The sequence below is a fragment of the Panthera tigris genome, chromosome B4 (assembly GCF_018350195.1).
Source record: "Panthera tigris isolate Pti1 chromosome B4, P.tigris_Pti1_mat1.1, whole genome shotgun sequence".
Classification (NCBI taxonomy): domain Eukaryota; kingdom Metazoa; phylum Chordata; class Mammalia; order Carnivora; family Felidae; genus Panthera; species Panthera tigris.
In genome coordinates, this window is record NC_056666.1 from 57,885,930 (window position 1) to 57,907,775 (window position 21,846).

Sequence of the window (21,846 nt, forward strand, 5' to 3'; positions counted from 1 at the left end):
AGTATTACCAAGTACACTTTTAAATAAAATGATATCCATGCCCACTGAAAAAAGCAAGGATTCAATTGATCATGCCCACTAATTATTTGACATTTACACTACAGAGTCACAAATTAGAAATCTTGGAAAAGTATATGCCTCCATCTTTGTTTTAAATAAAAATTAAAGTGTAAAACTTACTTTATTCTAAATAGCTCTACTTTTAAAAAAAGTTTTCAAATTGCATTGCAATGTTAAATTTTGCCACAATTTCTAAATTAAGATATTGCTCTATACAATGATACTCAAAGAATATTAAGGGTTCATAAATCTCAATAAAAATTAATGCCAGTCATGCTTTATTTCTTCTGAGTTTAGCAGATTAGTATACCACGTGTCTTTTGGGACTGAGTCTATTATTCAAATGTACATTTTATGCTTTTGGGAGATACACTATTTCAGAACTCAAATCAATATAATAAAAACTACTGAGTGAAATATTTTCTGATCAAGACCAAATTTAATATGGGCTGGTTTAGAAAGGAAACTGAGAAATTCCACTCAGTAAATCCAAATGGGCAGCTACTGTATACGTAAATATGTATATACATAACTTAATGTTGTTAAATTATGGTCCTGCAAAGATTAAAAATACATGATTCTGGCTAAGATTCTACTGTTTGGGAATCAAACATAAAAGAAGTTATTTCAATTTAACATGCAAGTGTGTAACAGTTAAGAACAGTATATTGGATATTATGCCCATTTAAGGCTATAAAGAAAGATTCTTGGAAAGTAGAGAATCATGAAAAAAGTGTTAGCTAATTAATATGACTATGGATAAGGATACAGGCATTCCAAACAAGAGCAACAGCCAAGACTCAAGGAAAGGTAAGGAATAACATGGTATTTTTTTTACATAGGACAAAACAAACAAAAAACCCTTCAGGCAAGGAATTTTTAGGAATAAGGCCAAAGGTTAGAGGGGTAGGAAGATGTTACAGACATATATGTATAAACTGCTATGAAGTTTGAGATTTTATTCCATACGTAACAGGAAGTCAGTGACTGGACTTAAAAGACAATGACATTTCTTTTAAGTGTATCTCTTTGAATACACTCTTTGAACACACCGTGAATAAAGGCAGGAACAGGTAAACCAAATAAGTTATAACAGTCCCACCAAGAAATGACAGGGGCCTGAACTAATGATGTGATAAAAGTTGGAATGTAACATCAAAGGAAATTGTGGCTGCCTCAAAATGGGGGTGCAAAAGAGGAATATAAGAGTCATCCCAAGACTTTACCCCGGTTTCTTACTTGGGTAAAACAGTGATGGTGCTGCCACCAAGTTAGAGAACACAGGCAGAACAAGTATTTGCTTGCAGAATGTCCAAAAGGAAGAATACACTATAAGAGTGGGCCCTTCCCCACCTTCTGGGCCACTCTACCTCACTACTCTTTACAGTTTTTTTTTCTTCCTCTCTAGACCCAATGACAAATGTAGTATACAGCTATCAAAACTGCATCAATTATAATACACATTAGATTAAAAATAAGTGTAGTAATGATGGAAACAAACTACCAATTTCTTATCTTTCAATGCTGCCAATCAGAACCCCACACCCTAGGTAGTTCTAAAGTGGTTGTTACTTTATTACCTCTGAAAGACATCTGGTTTCTGCCAAAATTAATATGCCGAACTTACCAGATTACATTACAATGCATTTTTTAATTTTCACACAGCCAGGAGTCTTTTCTTCTTTGTTGATTTTTTTCAATCTGTACTGTCGGATCTCTCTCACCAATGTATAAAAAGCATCCTCCACTCTCTGCATTGTAAAACACAACTTCTTTAAAGTCTGTTTCATTGGTAATTGTAATTTACTGGGACAGCCTTGTGCAAGAAGTTTGAAATTATGACCTTTACTTGAGAATTTCTTTTTAAAACAGACATCAGATTATTTAAAAAAAAAAGTGGGGATGCAGTTTTAAAATATGGGCTTGAATCCTGGTTTGTTCTTTAAAATCATTTTTGTTTTGTAATGGAATTGGAATTTTTTAAAACAATTTAAATTAGTTATTAGGGGAGATCAGGAAAAACCTAGGACCTATATCAGTATTTGTGTATCAACTAATATAATTGTTATAGTTTGCTAGTCATGGAATTAATCAAAGCTTAAACTGAAGTTAGATTTAAATTATTTAACTTAGGAAAAACAAGCATCCCTGCCTCTCTCACCCCTGCCCTATGTAAGGAAGGAGAAAAATGGTACAGAAGAGATATTTAAACACACACACACACACACACACACACACACACACACACACACACACACCTCAAAATAAAGTTAGGTCAAGGGACTGGAATCTTGAGTTCTATCTTCAATTAAAACACTGTCCAGACCATTTCTAGGGTCCACAAGTGGATCGGAGATTGGGACTTTTGTAGCTACATTTAAATAAAAATGCTACATGAGGGCCATATACCATAATATGAAAACATCGCGAATTGTTTAAAGTACACACACAGAATAGTAACAGTGCAGTTTGTTTCCTTATTAGAAAGAAGTCTTAAAAATAATTTTTAGAGCACTATCCAATTATATTGGCTTCATACCTTCCATTCTAATTTAAATACTCTACATGGACAAAAGGGATTTTTGCTTAAGGCTACAGTGATAAAGTTATGACAACAAATCATGTATGGCCATATGGAGGCCAACAAAGTTTTTAATGTCTTTTCCAGTCCAGAAAAGTAAGCAGTAGCCAAAGGGGACAGAGTATTCAGTTAACTGTACTCCTAGTTTATCTAGAAAAACATACCACCAGAGTTGAAGCTTACATCTAAAAGATATACACAAATACTAATCTCCATGCAGTGCAAATTAACTTAAAAGATTAGTATTTGTGTTTATTATTCTAAAAGAAAGTGAAGTATTTAGAAAAACTGGTATATTTTACTACACATTTAATTTTAAGCTTAATCTGTTTTTACTTTAAAAAATTAATTGGGGCGCCTGGGTGGCACAGTCGGTTAAGCGTCCGACTTCAGCCAGGTCACGATCTCGAGGTCCGTGAGTTCGAGCCCCGCGTCAGGCTCTGGGCTGATGGCTCGGAGTCTGGAGCCTGTTTCCGATTCTGTGTCTCCCTCTCTCTCTGCCCCTCCCCTGTTCATGCTCTGTCTCTCTCTCTGTCCCAAAAATAAATTAAAAAAAAAAAAAAATGTTTAAAAAATTAATTACTCACTAAGGGGGATTGGCCTATTTGAACTTTCTGGGATTGGTAACATCAGTCTTTCTATGAACCAAATGTGACAAAATGAACCCAGTACCTAGAAAGCTAATACATATCAAAAATATGATTTATAGTTTTAAGTTCAATCATACACAAAGAATTGGCCATTTAAATATTAGCTGAAGTAAACCAACAACTAAGGCTTAATTTTTGCATGCAGAAGTTATCACACATTCATTGCCTATACTAGTTAAGGAAAAAAAAAGACACCTCAATTCTTTAGGGTATAGTAATTTTTATAAATCACAAGAATATATTAAGCACTGCTTCAGTAGAGTTAAGTTTTGTTAAGAAAGAGGCATTTAAATTTGCTGTTTATATATTAAAATGTACATCTCAAGTTATTTATCCCAGGCACTGACATATTTCTATTCAGCTATCTAATACAAAAATCATTACAGCCCAAGAAAATTTGCATCTCTTTTTAAATGGAATCAATTTACTCAACTAGCTAGCTAAGTCAACTACAAAATAAAAATCTCCAACTGTTTTCTGAAATTATTAAATATGTTGGTACTTTATAAATTAGATAGCCACTTGTGCCTGTATACAAATTTTTAAAAATTTTAAATTTATCATTCTCAAGAGGGTGTATTTTTACTTTTTAAGTCCTTAAAAATTATATATTAGAAATTCTCATTAAATAAGATAAATAACTTAAGGCATTAAAATGACTTGTAAAATATGTAAATTGTAAAGTATGAGCTGGCATTTAAGATACTTTCATAAATGATTCTCTTCCAATTCAAAAATCAATGCAAGAAATTAAAATATAGACATATACGCATAAAAATAAAACAAACCAGGTAAAAGCTCATATTTTTTAAGAATGTAAACTTTTACTTCTGTTTAAAAAAAGTTACAAAGTCAATAGAAAAGTAGTAAAAAAAAAAAATGCTGGGGAGGGTAGGGGACAGGGTTTTGGTCCCCTACTAATTTAACAGAAGCAAGTTTTGATTGTAACTTATTTCTAAAATCATTTTGAACGTGTCTTACTTTTCAAGTGTGCACATTCCCATCACCAGTACAGGATATATGATTTTTGTTTCCAGCAATGCAGAGAGAGAACTGGAGGCCAATAATTAAAAAGAAGAGATTTCTACCCACCACCAAGAATTCAGTATTAGGGCCTCAGTGGCTAAGATTATTAATAGTGAGAAATAGTTATTCCAGAGTGACTCTGTTCACTTTTTATTTTTACTAATACAAAATTATATTAAATTTTAAAGAGTCAGTTATTTTCTCAGACTTAAATTACTTCTCATTTCTTAATAATATGCCTTAGAATCATACTGACATCAAGAGAACATTATTTATCCTTGTGTGTACCTTAAACCACTGGCACTAGCAAAGAACACTGGTTTCATACCCCAAAATGTGTAGCTAATTTTTAAAGACAAAGTGTAGCTGAATCAGATGTCCAATATCCACTGTGGCTGGCTGCTAATAAGCTCTTAACTGGCACCCAATGATTTATTCTTAAAAATATGGCTCATTGCCACACATACTTACTAAACTTTCAGAACTGAAAATATTTATGTAAAACAGAGTGTACAATATGTATAATTTTTTCTTAAATCAAGAGATTTGACAATAACTTCAGCTCAGCTATTATCTGAAAACACACCTGTGAGATTAAGGAAATAAGTGTATTCCACACCAGAAGTGGAACTGTCAACACACAGGATCACTCTATATCCTGGTGCCTATAATGCTTTCACTGAGCGATTTCATTTTACACAAGTTCCTGCTGAGTGGCTTATTATCAGCAAAAATTCTTGCAAACACTTTCAAGGAAATAACACTTCAAGTACTCTCAGTATAGACAGATGCAAGACTACTAGTTTTATTGGTGGACAGGCATGGGAGAAACTAGATGTATCCTAAAAAACAATTCTGTATTGCTTATTTTTCAAGAAACCTTGCTAAACTATAGTCCATCTCAGGTACTACTGAAATGCAGCAAAACCACTACATAGGAGGTTATGCATGGAGCACAGCAGGTGCTCAGTAACTGTTTTATTTTTAACTTGTAAAAAGTTAAAGTTCAAGATATTTATCTCACGTACACAAACTCAACTACAAACTATTAAAGAGAAATATGCCACATAAGGAGTTCCTTATTTGGTTTGCTTTAAAACAATTTGATCAAAAGTTTTCTTTAATGGAGGTCTTCTCACAACTAATTTTAAGTGTCTAGAAATTAACAACAAAAGCCAGAAATTAATCACTCAACATTTTTAAGTTTGTAAAACTAATTTTCCCATTATACTCAAATTGAGACCTCCAGAAAGCAAAAAAGCTGAATCAGGGGTAGCAGATATGCTAAGAATTCTGCTTCTGTCATCCACTTTACTGAATACTCCCCAATTCTGATTTTAGCAGACTGGAAAACACACATCTGATTACCATGGTGTCAATGTTTTGGTTTCAACAGTCTTTGCCAACACTGCATCTACTGCCCAATGAGGCCAGAAAAATCTGGCAATTACTAAACTACCCAGATAAATGTGAACTAGGGGTAGCAGTATTTATATACTAGGAACATAGGGACCATATAAAGCATACTAGCAGAAGATAAAAATTATGCTGGCCTTTCAGATGTAGACGAAAATATTGTAAAAAAAAATATATAGAATTCATTATATTCTAGCCTATATGATGGGCTTTTTAAATTACAAAGTAATTTATTTCATAAGATACACAGTCTGCAATCCTGTCTTAAAAAGTACTAGAGTAAAACTCCTATTTCCCTTTCACAGAATATGTAAGTTTTATTTTAAAATTACTAATGTTAGCCTGTAAATTTCAAGTCAAAAGTCTGACCTAACTTCTAGCATCTAATCAAACAATACAGTTCCCCAGAGAATCAGGGATCAGCACACTACAGCCTGCAAGCCAAATGCAGCCATAGCCTATTTCTTGTACTGGCCACAGCTAAGAATTATTTTTGCATTTTTAAAGGGTTATAAGAAAAAAAATTGCAACAGATACCACTTGTGGCCTCCAAAGCTTAAAATAACTTATCTAGTCCTTCTAAATGAATGTCTTATTCCTATTAACTTGACTTATAATTGTTTGGTGTTTGTGTTTTAGGTTCATGCTCAAGACTAAAACTTAGGGCATGAAACAAACAGCTGCTGATAAAATGCAACAAGAGTATACGTAATTATTTTGTTCAAACAGCAAATAAATAATAGCAGATGAGTAACAAAATACTCTGCAGAAAACAGGGATTCAAATTTTCACAGAAACTGGAAATACAAATTTTTAAAATTTTTATATATTTTATAACCTCCACAATTACTTGGAATAGCTCTTTAAAGTCTTTCAAAAGCATGCAAATATCAAATTAATTTCAGCAGAGGAAGATTAATAAATTTTTGAAAGGCAAATCAACAAGTCCATGAAATAAAAAGAAGTCAAAGATCAAAAACTAAAATATCTAAGTTATAGTTTAGCAACATAAATTATATAAAGATATGATAGGTTATAAATATACGAAAAGCTGAATGTTAGAGGAAATAAAGTACTACAAGTATGCCTTTATATTACTCTGTATTTTAATTAGACAATCTCTATATAAATATCTACAAAGCAAATCTAAATTAATCCACTTCCATATCATATATACTACATTCACCTTCCCTACCTCCCCCCATAAGAAAACTTATAAAAAAAACCCTACAAATCTACTTTAAAAGGAATCCAGGTAATTTTCGGATTAATTATGAATGCTGTGGTCTGGCAAAGCATTAACATCAAACACTAAGAACAAACTAGTACTTCTTACGTAGTAACCACACATGACACACAGCTAAAAGGCTCTTATCATTGAGAAGCAGAGGGCAACATTGTTGAAATAACAAGACGACTCCCTTTTACCGTGTTCTGTGTTGTCGCCTACCCCAAGTGTGGTCCACATACCAAATATCAGCATCACCTGAGAGCCTGTTAGAAATGCAGGATCACAGGTCCCAACCTGAACCCACGGATTAGAATCTGGATTTGAATAAGAAGCCCGGTCAATTCATATGCATTATTAAAGTATGAGCAGCCCTGCTCTATTTGCAAACCTTTATAACATTAGGCAATAATCTCAGATTTTTTTTTTGTAAAGTGTGAACTAAAATATTAACTAATGTTGTCTAAAAAGTATCTTTTAAAAGTTACAAATAATGTAAGTTAATAAAATGTTAATGGTATGATTTAGTAGTAGGCAGTATGTTTACAAACGTTTTCAATAACATTCCTTCAATTTTACATTTGCAAAATATGTTTGAGTACTTCCTCTATAAGGGAAATCAAGAAGTCTGGTTAGAGAAGATCAGTAAAAAGAAGACAGAAACCAAACTCTTCCCAGTCCTTGGGACCCGGGAATAGATTTGAATGAAATCTTAACTCCTCTGAAATAAAGTGAAGTGCTGTATACCAACTTCTTTCTTGAACCTATAAGTCAGGTTTTAGAATGAGATATTTATACTATAATCAAACCATAGAAATTCAGCTTTTAATCCTCCCAAAAAACTTAAAATAGAATTGTTTTTTCAGTGTGTATAAATTTGTAGTACAGTACATAAGCTTTTCCACTAGGAAAACAGACATACACACTAGCTGAATAATGGTTTACTTGAAAATATTTACACCTTTACAAAATTGAGTGAAAGTTTTCCAATACCTGTTTTTGTAAGTTTAACCTGTTTTATATGTAATGAGTTGTTCATCAATTTTCTTAACTCCTAGCATTACAGAAGGTAAATTCCACAAAACTGTTTTTCTGGGTTCACAGATACATGTAACCAGCAAAACCCAAAATAAACGTTCATCTTGTATGGAACATAAATTGATCAATTTATTAGTATATGAAAATTGTATTCCATCATATCCTTATGTATTCCTTTCTAGAATTTTTTTTCTGTATGTTAAACTCTCATTTCACACAAATAGGTTACATAATGTACCTGAAATTATTTTATTTCACTTAGAGAAAAAGTTACTTTTAAAAATGAAGATAATTTTTGAAAAAATTCAGGGGCAATCTGGCATTAATTTTTCTCAGAGCAACAGAGCAAATGAATAACTGAGAATTTCCATTTACTTTCTAAATATCCTCTTGCTTTAATAAAAACTTTCTCCAAAAATAAATATATCCTTAAAAAAAGTCTACAGAAGTAAAATTCTTCAAAGACAACAAAATTTAATCTAGAAACACATGACCTAATACTCTTCAAAACACTTCTAAAATAGGAAACTCAGTATTTGTTCCCCTGTTCTTTGACTTTATAAATATAACAGTTAAAAAAAATTCCCACATTTCTTGAATACTGAATGTAAGATGTGCTGAGTTTAAGAGAAATGTTCAATGTGGAAAGAAACCAAAGCCAAAAGTAATACCATGGACACTGGATTAAGAAATGCTGCCCTTTCATACCCTTAAAAGAACATTTACCAAGTAAACATTGTTTTTTTTTTTTCCTATTTTAGCATAACGGAAAGAAAAAAACTAAATTATATTAAATAATATAACAGTTATGCTATCAGGCATGTATATTTATCAATGCTCTTGCCCTCCTGCCCTCAAAATGATGTTACTAGAATATACGTTAGCAAATTATGATTAATGATTAAAGTTATCTGATATAGTTTGCAGAGAATAGATATTGAGTACTATATTGATTACTATATTACATATTGATTACAATTTCACTTACCTGTCTTGTCTTTGCTGATGTTTCAATAAAAGGAATTCCATAACTTCTTGCTAAGTCCTGAGCCTGTTTCGTATCTACTGTTCTAGAAGGCAAATCACATTTATTTCCTACTAGGACCATAGGTACATCTTCAGAGTCTTTAACTCTTTTTATTTGTTCTCTGGGGAGGAAAAAAAAAGTTACAGTGGAGACATTAGTAACAAAAAAAAAATCTTTCAAAAATTGTCCATAATTTTCTTATAAAAATATGGCTGAAAGAAGACATTTAACGTAATTCCTAGTTTCCACCACACCAAATTTTCCTTGCTTCTTCATCTAGTTATTTTTTTTTCTCCATTTTAAACAGAGAATTTCTGTGTCTCTTAAAAGATAAAATATCCAGAAATATAGGAAAACTACAATCTAATAGGTTCAAACGCAGGTAGGTCACAATGATAAAACAGAAAATATTGAAAAATTTTAAGCCAAAGAAGTGCTATACCTAATTTTTAAAATTATAACCTTAGAAACATATCCTGTATATGTTATTAAATGTATATGTACAGAATTTAAAATGTTTATACAAAAACATAATTTACGATACTGACCTAATCGTCACATACCTTTCTCAAAAAAGAGACCACCAAGGTGGAAAGGTTCTGATTTCTACGTGGACAACATTGATGTTACTATACTGTTTATTCTGTTAAACGTCCTTCTAAGGTTTTTTGTTTTTTTGGTTTTTTTGTTTTTTTTTTTCCAAGAAGATGTGCATAAACTTTAAATTTGGGGTAAAATTATATTCCTTCACAATTTTGGGTTAATTTCAAAGATACAGCATGGAGGAAGAAGCAAGACAACAGAGTTAGAACTGGTTCAGATTCCCAGTTCCTCTCCTCATTAGCTAAGTAAACTTTATAGCTTAACAAACATATTGACACCTATTTACTATTCTACAAAAACATTGTCACTCACTCAAATTTCTTTTTCTCTATTACCAGACTACAAGGAAAACATGCTGTAAGAAATGTATTAGGTAAAATGTTAAACCTCTTAACTGGGCTAACTCACTGTTATAAAACATAGCTAATGAATGGGATGTTTAATATGCACTTTTTTGAAAACTGGACATCCTCAAAGCAATAGAATATAAACTATATTTAATGCAATGATTCTTTTAAAGAAGTCAATTTAATGCAGATTTGTCAGATTCTTTATGAAGTGTAATTTTTCTAGTATTTTAATCTTTCACTGCTTCAGTTTGTTTTTCTTAACTATCTAAAGCCAATGTTTATCCAATTCCAAGAAATTCTACACCAAATATACTCAATTATTTTTAAGGCTATTTGAGTGGTACCACCTCAATTACCTTTTCGTATTTTTGTTGATGGTTTTCATTTTTATCATGGCTCTACCTTAAGGCCCTGTGACCCTAGTGTACAGTGATTAAGAGCACAGGTTTTGAAGTCAAACAAGCCTAAGTTTCAATTCCAGCACTGCCATCTACGCAATCTGGAACAAGTTATTCAACTGCTCTAATCCTCAAGAACTTCATTTGTAAAACAGGGATATAATGCCTACCTCATTATTATTTTAAAATTCAAATTAGATAATTTGCGGATGGTAGTCAGCAAAGACTCAGGAAATGAAGGATATAAATAATTACTCCTCAATGTCATTTTATTATCAATTTAAACCCACCTATAGTGGTGAATATCTTCAAATGATTTAGTATTATTTATGGCAAATACACAAAGAAAGCCCTCCCCAGTCCTCATGTACTGGTCCCTCATTGCACTGTACTCCTCTTGACCTGCTGTGTCGAGAATATCCAAGAGACAGGTTTCTCCATCAATTACTACTTGTTTCCTGTAGGAATCCTGAGAAGGGAGAAACACAGTCTGGATTATTATGGTGCACCTTTTACTTTTAAAAAGGTGTTATGCACAACTCAACAACAAAAAGACAACCCAATTCAAAACTGGGCAAAGGGCCCTGAATAGGCATTCCTCAGAAGAATAAACATCAATGGCCATTACACACATGAAAAGATGCTCAACACATCATTATAGAAATGCAAATCAAAACCACAAGGAGCTACCATTTCACACCCATTAGGATGGCTATTATTTTTTTTAACTTTACTTATTTTCAGAGAATGAGAGAGCATGAGCAGGGGAGGGGCAAAGAGAGAGGGAGAAAGAGAATCCTAAGCAGGCTCCACACTGTCAGTGAACAGCCTGATGTGGGGTTTGATCCCATGAACCAAACCGTGAGACCATGACCTGAGCCAAAATCAAGAGTTAGATACCACCCAGGATGGTTATTATTTAAAAAAAAAAAAAAAAGGAAAACAAGTGTTAGCAAGGATGTGGAGAAACTGGAAACTTTATACATTGCTGGTAGGAATGGAAAATGGTGAAGCCACTGTGGAAAATAGTTTGGCAGTTCCTCAACAAGTTTAACAGAATTACCATATGATCCACCAATTCTGCTTCTACATATATAACCAAAAGAATTAAAGCAGGAAATCAAACAGATACTTGTATGCCAATGTTCATCACAGCATTATTTACAATAGCCAAAACGTAGAATATATACACAGTGGAATTTTATTCAGCCATAAAAAGAAAGAAATGAAATTCTGATATATGTTACAATATAAAAGAAACTTGCAAAACATTGTGTTAAGTGAAATAAGCCACACAAAAAGGCAAATATCTATGATTCCACTTACATGAGATAACTAAAATAGGTAAAGTCACAGAGACAAAGAGTAGAATAGAGGTTATACCAGACACGGAGAGAGGGGATTTTATTGTTTAATGGGCACAGAGTCTCAGTTTGGGATGATGAAAAACTTCTGGAAATAGAGCTAATGGCTGCTCAACATTGTGAATTTACTTAATGACACTGAATTGTACATTCAAGAATGGCTGCAATGATATATAAAATATATATTATATATAAGATACATACACCATACCACAATTTAAAAAAAAGATTTATAAAAAAGTGTTATACAGAGATTCAACAATGCAAGTATTCATATTATTAACAAAATGACCCGAATATTCTATTATTTTTTTTAATGTTTATTTTTGAGAGGGAGAGAGAGAGAGAGAGAGAGAAACAGGACAGAGTGTGAACGGGGGAGGGGCAGCGAGAGAGGGAGACACAGAATTCGAAGCAAGCTCCAGGCTCTGAGCTGTCAGCACAGAGCCCGCTGTCAGCACAGAGCCCGCTGTCAGCACAGAGCCCGACGCGGGGCTCGAACTCACAAACCGCGAGAGCATGACCTGAGCTGAAGTCGGATGCTTAACTGACTGAGCCACCCAGGTGCCCCCCCACAATGCTCTATTAGAGAAAATAATTATTATAGAAATGGGAGAGCTCTACCAACTCTGTTATTCAGGATGATGTAGAATGGCAAAAAAATCAATTTACAAATAATTGTCACGCATTTATTTACTTAGCAGTCAAAAGAATACATAAGAGCAAGGTCAGTACTGAGGATTTTGATGCACTTATCCATTTCTGAAATCCTGGAAACATCTAACAGCCAGATAGATACTATGATAACTCTAGAGAGCATGACTGCTTTATCTGCAAATTCTGTGGGGCCTCTATTAAAAGGGGCATCAAGAAAGGGAGGGAGAAAGATGAATATCTTAAAGAGATTTTGGAACTCTAAGACTGAATAAAGGAAAGGGAGTAGATAACATTATAGAATATTAAAATGAAAATTTTATTTTCCTCTGACTTTTGATTAATACTTAAGACTTCATGTACTCTCTGCCAAAATAGGACTAAAAAAAAAAAAGGGAAAGGGACGGTGCAAGGTGAAGTCATGGAATAAGAGGGAGGGCTGAAAATGGGTATAAAGTGTAAACCAAGGACTTATTGTTTCTTATTGTTCCACATGTGGACTATAGTATTAAAGTGCCCTTAGTTCATGAATTACTACATAGACCATTCTATCATTAAAGAAAAAGAATGGTCATTAAAAATCATGTTTTTGGTAAAATATTTGAAAATTCTTTATAGAACACAAAGATATACATGTGTAGCATGATCCCAAATATATGAATATATCTATATAAATGTATCTGTATGTATTATTTTAAAACTGGTGATATATACACCAAAATGTTAAAAGGCTATGTTTTTGATAAAGAAATACCTGTCTTTTTTTTTGGAACTAGATGCTACATTAAACATATTCCTTTCTATGACTTTTAATTTTTTCTTAATGCATTGAAATCTTTTAAGTTTATTTGTTTATTTTGAGAGAGAGAGAAAGAGACAGCATGAGTGGGGGAGGGCAGAGAGAAAAGAGGGTGAGAGAGAATCCCAAGCAGGCTCCATGCTGTTAGTGGGGCTCATGAACCGTGAGATCATGACCTGAGCTGAAAAACCAAGAGTCAGATGCTTAACCAGATGAGGCACCCCTATGACTTTTAATTTAAAATTTTTTTTAATGTTTATTTATTTTTGAGAGAGACAGACAGTGAGTGGGGGAAGGGCAGAGAGAGAGGGAAACACAGAATCCAAAACAGGCTCTAGGCTCTGAGCTGCCAGCAGAGCCTGACGCAGGGCTCAAACTCACAAACCGTGAGATCATGACCTGAGCTGAAGTTGGACGCCCAACCGACTGAGCCACCCAGGCACCCCCAACCTTTTTTGTTTTTTAATTTTTTTTTTCCCTATGACTTTCAATTTTAAAAGTGTGAAAGACTACCATATTAGACTATGATGTCATGGTTATCTTTTAAAGTAACTGTATTTTCCAAATTGTCTATAATAAAATGAATTATCTCTTCAGAGAGGAAAAAAAGGAGGGGTATCAATTTTTTTTTAATGTTTTTTTTTTTAATTTTTGACAAGGAGAGAGAGAGAGAGAGAGACAGAGCATGAGTGGGGGAGGGTCAGAGAGAGAGGGAGACACAGAATCCGAAGCAGGCTCCAGGCTCCAAGCTGTCAGCACAGAGCCCGACGCGGGGCTCGAACCGACGGACCGTGAGATCATGACCTGAGCCAAAGTCAGACATTCAACCGACTGAGTCACCCAGGCGCCCCCCCACTTTTTTTTTAAATGTTTATTTTTGAGAGACAGAGAGCATGAGCAGGAGAGGAACAGAGAGAGGGGGAGACAAAGAATCCAAAGCAGGCTCCAGGCTCTGAGCTGTCAGGACAAAGCCTGTCGTGGGGCTTGAACCCACAAACTGTGAGATCATGACCTGAGCTGATGGACACTTAACTGACTAAGCCACCCAGGTGCCCAGGATGGGTATTGATTTTCTAAAAAAGAAGCTTCTTACTAAAGATTTGAACATCTGGTTGGATTTTTTAAGCCTATTCCCTTAACTAAGTACTTGAAAGAACTCCTGTATATTATAAATTGAAAACCAGTATTTTTGAAGTGTGATAAAAGAGCAGGAATTGAGAGTAAAGTACAGTGTCTTAGTCAATCCGTTCATTACCCAGGTGTAGCTACAGATGAAAGACTTTCCTTACCTATTGCTATCACCTCACATTCTTCACTTACCAATTCTAACTTAGGTTAACCTTAGAGTTGAAAGTTTCCTTAGTCTTCACATCTAAAAATTTCTATCAATAATAAAGTTAAGGACCATAGTTTTCTGGAGCCACCAAAGTCTATACCTAAGGTGTGGCTGGGGGATTACTCACCATCTGTCCACATAGAATTCCTCCAAGATGTACCTCAGTGATTCCCATCTATACATTTTTTAAACATTTTGCATTTTTGATGAATACTCCATCAAAGGGACCAAGAAACTGGAAAAGCAGTCCCTATTCACTGATGTATTTCATTCCCATTATCTTTTCCCTTCTAAACCCTAACAAAATTGCCAGCAAAGTTAGGAGTCACATTTAGTTATTGAAAAAAGTAATCTACAACCTACTTATGTGCAATGGAGTAGAATATCCTGAGTAGAAATAATAGATTTAGGTTAGAAATTCAGTATTTCCAAAGCTAATTTTAACTACAGTCATCCTTAGAAGTGTAATCAGTCACTGAGCTATATATAAAAAGGCAGTGCAACTTGGAAGAAGCTTAAGAACAAAGTGTTAAATGATGAAGTATGCAGACAAAGCAGAAAGCAAGCAAAAATAATATATAAATACTAAAGATTTTGTTCTAACTTCAGGTTAGCCATAAGAAAAGAAATATATGGAGGTAGAAAAAATTTACATTAATGTAGACTCTTTCCCAAGATTAGAGTCTAAGGGTTCAGCAAACTACTGGCCCACAGGCCAAATTCTGCCTGTTTTTTCATGGCCCACCAGCTAAGAATAGTTTTTATGCTTTTAAATGGTTATTAAAAAAAAAAAAAAAGCAAAGATTATGCGACAAAGACCAATGTGACCCTTCAGAGAAAAGTTTACCAACCCCTGCTCTAAGCTAATAAAATAACTTCACAAATCTGAAGTGTTCTCAACTAATATTATTTGTTCTTTTCATCTATAAAAAAAAATCACCACTTTGAAAAAGTACAAGTTATCAAAACCTAACCAATTTAAAAACATAGGTTCTATAATGAAACCAGTTAAAAATGAAGCAAGAAAAAGATCAAGACTTTACTTTTTTCAAAATTTTTACTTTTTTTTTAAGTTTTATTTATTTATTTTGAGAGAGAGAAAGAACATGCAGGAGCAGGGCGAGGGCAGACAAAGAGGGAAAGAGAGAATCCCAAGCAGGCTCTGCGCTATCAGCACAGAGCCTGATGAGGGGCTCGATCCCAAGAACTACGAGATCATGACCTAAGCCAAAACCAAGAGCCAGATGCTTAACCAACTGAGCCACCCTGGCATCCCTACTTTTTTGTTTTTAAAGTAAGCTCTATGTCCAGTGTGGGGCTCAAACTCATGGCCCTGCTGAGATCAAGGGTCCCATGCTCTACCAACTGAGCCAGCCAGGTGCCAGAAGACTTTACATTTTTCATGAGTATTATTTCCAGCCTTTCAAAGAGAATAAACTTTCGTATCAGGTACATACATTACTAACATCCTTTGCAAATGAGGATAAAGCCACTTAAATTAATTCAACATAATAAAATGAACGAAAGTTATTCCATATATTTCCCTTCACTCCTGGCCAAAGTGCTATTTTTTAATTTACTGAAATACTGAAATACTAAATGAAATCTACCATGCCGGAAAAAGTTAATCGTAGATAGTAGTTAATCGTAGTTATCTGACGATAACAATAAACAGGCACAATCCTTTTGGAAAGCAATTACGATATTTACCAAGAGCTATATAAATGTTCAAAGCCTTTGACAAAATAATACCCCTTCTGGTAAATGTGCTAAGGAGAAAGGGTTTATTTATTTTTTTTTAATGACAGTGAAAATAGACATATACCTAAAATGGCATCCTAAGATGTCTTACAAAGAAAGATTACATAGGCATTTAATACTGACTCACAACCTTATGCCATTTATCTGTTTTCAAAATATACTTCAAATCCAAGCATCGACCACCACCACTACCATCCCCTCAGTCCATTGCAACTATTTGGTCTCATGCAATTTCTTACAACTGCTTCCTAGCAGGGATCCCTATTGTTACTCTTAAGATATGTTCTCCACAGAGCAGCTAGTGATCGTTTTTAAATGTCAGCTAAATCATGTCACTTGCTTGCTTAAAGTCTTCTAACAGTATCCCTTCCTTTTTAAAAATAAAATCCAAAGGGCTTACCACTTCTTCAGCACCTCTGTATTTCCTTCACAGCATGTATTATAATTTGTAACTATGTTTTTTTGTTTTTTTTTTTGTGGTTTTTTTTGGTATAATTGTTTAATTACTATCTATATACCATCCATAATGGTTGGGGCACACATCTGCTCTGCTCACCACTATACACCTCATGTGTAAAGTCTTGAATACAGTGGGTAATCAGTACTGTCTGTTAAATAAATGAATGAATCCATTCAATGTAAATAAATGCACACACTATAACACAGTCTTCTACAAATAAGCACAAGTTTAAGATACTGTAAATTATATTAGAACAATGAAGTTGTAAATTTTAAAATTATATCAAGACTCTTAATAAATGTATTCAAGCAACTTTCATGTAATATGAAAGCTTTAATGTAAAAATATAAACAAAACAATATATAAGAAAGATTTAAAAACATTTATGGGAGGGAAGAGAGTAAGACTACAGAGATCACAGGGGCCTTTAACTGTATTCAGTTTTGTATCTTGAAAAAGAAAAAGGATCTACACCAAATGTGGCAGAATGTTAAGATATGAAAAAGCTGGTTGGTGCATACATTGTGTTCAGTATCAAATTTTCCATACAACATTAAGAGTGTACCAGCTTCATCATCACTCACTAACAATAGATTTTATACTTTTATTTTTCTTTAAATTTCTGTCCGTTTATTAAGCTAAAAATTCTTACTGTTTTAATATCCATTTCTTTGAGGACTAATAATGTTATATAGGATTTTTTTCATATTTCCATATTTACTCCCATCACATGTGTCCTTTGCCTACTTGGAATTTTCATCTTTTTTTTTGCACTGACTTACATAATTTTTTAAAAGTGTTTTCAAGTTTGTTAAAACACCTTTAAATGCTGTTTTATGCATAGAAATTTATCTGTAGAACCATTAGAGGAATTTGACAATTAAGACTAAATCATTCAAGATGAAATAAACTCATGGACCAAGACATCACTCTGTCAATTTTCTATTATAATTAATAGTAACCAAGTTACTCAGTATGTTCACCTTTTAACACACTCAATTTAGTTTTCCAACTCAGGCAGTGAACCCCTGACATGGGAAGACACCAGAGTAAACAACAACAAAACAGTATTCAGATACTGTGATAAGCATATTATAATCATTAACCCATTTAATCTCCTTCTTCATGCTGCTGATTCCATCAGATGCTCTTGTAAACATGAACAGGACTGCTGAAAATGTGAGCTAAAGTATTATTTGGGGATTTACTTTTGAATTTTTTTTTTTAACCTTTATTTATGAGACAGAGAGAGACAGAGCATGAACGGGGGAGGGTCAGAGAGAGGGAGACACAGAATCTGAAACAGGCTCCAGGCTCTGAGCTGTCAGCACAGAGCCCGACGCGGGGCTCGAACCCACAGACCACGAGATCACGACCTGAGCTGAAGTCGGAAGCTTAACCGACTGAGCCACCCAGGCGCCCCTTCAAATGTTTAATAAGGTTTTCTTAATGCGTTAAGTACCATAAATACTTTTCACATACTACTAAATAACATCTATAGGAAAAAATGAGAAACTCACTTTTACTCCTTTAATGCTCAAGTATTTTGCTACTCTTCCAAAAGATTATTTGCATCCATCATAGAATAATGTGGTCCACGTTACTGGTTATAAGCCATCAAAGATTGTTATAGAAAGCTAGTTCTCAAAGACAGCTAAAATCCTGTATAACTGCCTAGTATGTTGGAATTATAGTAGGGAAGAAACATGGAATTTGAGAGATATAAACACAGGCTTATGAGCTCATTCCCACCTACCCACTTGAGTCTCTCTTGCATCATAGGGACACTTACAAAAATATCTAGTAAGTATCATATATTATGCCAGGAATTCTAAAGTTTTGGACCTCAAAGAGCTAGGACTGCTAGAAGAGATATGATATACAGATAATTAAAACTCAGTGAAATAAATGCAATGCCATGTGCTGGACAAAGCACAATGGTGGCACACAGGAAGAAGAGATCAACTCTGCTTGTATGAATTAAGAAAGACCAGCGGCTCCAGGCAGCAAGGAGCAAAGAGAATGCATAGAAACATCAAACACTATGTTGAGTACATGGAACCAAGATGTTCAATACAACTTTAACTTAGAGGAATTACTGGTAAGTAGAAGTGAAACTCCACAATCAAGAGGTCAGCTTATGGAGGGTCTTGTCTGCCACATCAAGGAATTTTGAACTCTATCCTATACTAAATTACTGGAAGGTTTTTAAGTAGAAAGGAGTATCAGATTTAGCAGGTTCACTATTAGATTATGAAAAATTATAGAAAGGAACCAGGTTGGAAGCTAGGAGTGTTAAGAAACTATTACAAGAAATGACAGAACCTGAAGACAGAAACAACAGTATAGATGGAGAAGACTAAATAGTTTTGAGAACTATTTAATGGGTAAAATTGGCAGAACTACCCTCATACATTGCTGGTGGGAATGTAAATATTGCAACCACTGTGGAAGAGTCTGACAGCTGTTCAAACAGTTAAACATAAAGATACCACATGACTCAGCAATTCTACTTCTAGGTATATACCCAAGAGAACTGAAAATATATATTCACACACAAAAGTGTACACCAATGTTTACAGCAACATTATTCAAAATAGCCAAAAAGAGGAAACAATCTAAATGCCCATGAACTAATTGATTAACAAAGTATGGTAATACCCACACAACAGAATATTATTCAGCCATAAAAAGGAATAAAGTATTGAACCATGTGATAACATGGATGGACCTTGAAAACATTACACTACATGAAAGAAGCCCAAACACAAAGGCCACATATTGTATGATTCCGATTTTATGAAATATTCAGAATAGGAAAATCCACAGAGAAAGTAAATTAGTTGTGGCCAGCAGCTAGCAGGAGAAGGGACTAAGGAGTGACGGCTAATGGGTATTGGGCTTCTTTTTGGGGTGACAAAAATGTTATGGTCATATAACTTCGTGAATATACTAAAAACCACTGAACTGTATATTTTAAAAGGATGAATTTTAGGCTTATGAATAATATCTCAATTTTTTTAATGGCAGTTTACTGACTGGGCATAGGAACCGAAGGGGAAGACTAGAGGAAAAGACGATTTCAATCTGGGGCATGTCAAATTCCCTACGCTTATGGGTTTGACCCGGAGGCAGCTTGATATAGAGATCTGATGCTCAGGACAGAAATCTAGGCCAGAAATAGGCTAGGCTATGGGCAGCCGCGGAACTTCACTAAGTTCTGGTGTGAGTGTCGACAAACTACCTAATGTCTCACATACTCACATACTCTAAGCCATTGTCCTTCAGCAGTAAAAGTAGGTAAATAATAACATACAGGACTTTGTATACAGGTTAGGATTAAAAACTATGAAACTCCTTTATAAAATGAAATGTGCTATAAAAAGGGTAACTATATGCTTTTATAGATTACATTACACATGCTATTATAGGCCAAAAAGGTCAGGGGGCAGGCCACTGGCTACTAGGAACTATATGGCAACAGCAGTATCCTGTTTTTATAAGATCACTGAACATCTACACTTGGACTACTTTTTTGCAAAACTGGTCACCGTATTTCAAAATACATATAATCGAGCTGGGGCAAGCTCCAGGGAAGGAAAGCTAAAACTCTGAAGATGACAAAGGATCTCTGTTTTGATTAGGGTTCTCATGACAGAATTTTTGATTAAGACATTGATTGATTACAAGTAAAAATAAAGAAAACAAACGTTTTTCTACCAAGTGAGGAATACTTAAAATGATGAGAATGTTGAATCTTAGCTTAAGACTAGAGAGAATAAAAGGTGCACTACTTCCAAGAGATAAAGCTGGTTCAAAAATCTGAATAAACTCAAGGAAAATTTGCGTAACAGATTCTGAAAATAAAGATACAATAAGCATACACCTGTAATCTATTGAAGTCATGTGGCATCTTGCCATAAATTATCACTTGATGCCAAGGACAGAATGTGAAGCAGGACCAATCACAGATCCAATCTTAACAATTACAAATGCCAATATAATTTTCATGTTCTGTATTATATATCTCTCAGCTATTCTTTAATTGGCCTAGTACCAATTTCATTATCCAAGATACATCTGCATTATCCAATGTGTCGAATCTTTTAAAAAAAGAAAGTAAATTATGAAGTAATTTAAAGGTATCCACCATGTTAGTGTCTTTTCTCCCTCAAAAATGAATATTTTTTTTTCCCCTCTCTAGTATATGCTCATTTTAAAAAAACAAATATTACAGAGAATGAGTCTGGCTTAACTCCTACCACATTTTCTATACATATCCACATTGGTTTTACATACTGTATGGAATCACACTCTATACAATATACTATGATGCAGCTTTCATTTACACAATGGGTAATTTTCAATGACAGTACATACAGATCTACCTAATCTTTTTGACAACTGTATAATACAATTTGTATAGATATACCATAATTTATTTTACCCATTCCCTACTGGTAACCATGTAGATTATTTCCACTTTTAAAAATCATAAACAACACTGCAATAAACATTACCATGTATTATACATCTTAAACATTTATCCAATCGAATCCTTGGGATAAATTCCTAGAGGAGAAACTACTTAGTCAAAGAACATGCAGTTTACATTTTAATACATACTGCCAAACTGACCTCCAGGAAGTTTGTAACAAGGTACACTCCACTACCTCATAAGGAGTACATACACTTGCCTACGCACTCTTCCCAGCACCCCTAACATTATAATCTTAGCCAATATCAAAGTAAAAAATGTTATTTATTGTTTGAACTTGTATTTCTATATTAATGAGGTATCTATGTCATTCATTTTACTTTATTTATTTTTGATGGATAGGTTGGCTATTTATATCCTTAGCCTCTTTTTATTCCGTTTGGGTGTTTGCTTTTTTCTAATTTATATATGAGAGCTTCCTGATTGATATATGATGCAAATACTTTTCTCAGGTTTCCGTGTATTTTTGTTAATGATGTCTTAATTTTCATGTACCCAAACTGCTCCATCTTTTCCTAAATGTTTTCCTAAATGGTTTAAGATAGTTTGAAAACAAAAAGGATCCTACTTTTCTCAATGGAGAAAAATATTTAATCC

At 33.9% G+C, this 21,846-nt stretch overlaps 1 protein-coding gene across 4 annotated transcripts in view; it reads right to left on the reverse strand.

Moving 5' to 3' along the window:
• Positions 1–21,846, reverse strand: part of KRAS (KRAS proto-oncogene, GTPase) — a 40,833-nt gene that overhangs the window by 8,130 nt on the left and 10,857 nt on the right. For 2 of the 4 annotated variants that reach the window (XM_042991969.1, XM_042991967.1), the window contains exons 3-4: positions 10,668–10,846; positions 8,988–9,147 (exon numbers count right to left, since the gene is read on the reverse strand). In XM_042991969.1, the coding sequence (XP_042847903.1) occupies positions 8,988–9,147; positions 10,668–10,846 (339 nt within the window). Of the gene's footprint in view, positions 1–547; positions 1,812–8,987; positions 9,148–10,667; positions 10,847–21,846 lie in introns of those variants that run through there. The other 2 variants (XM_042991968.1, XM_042991970.1) reach the window with 2 other exon arrangements.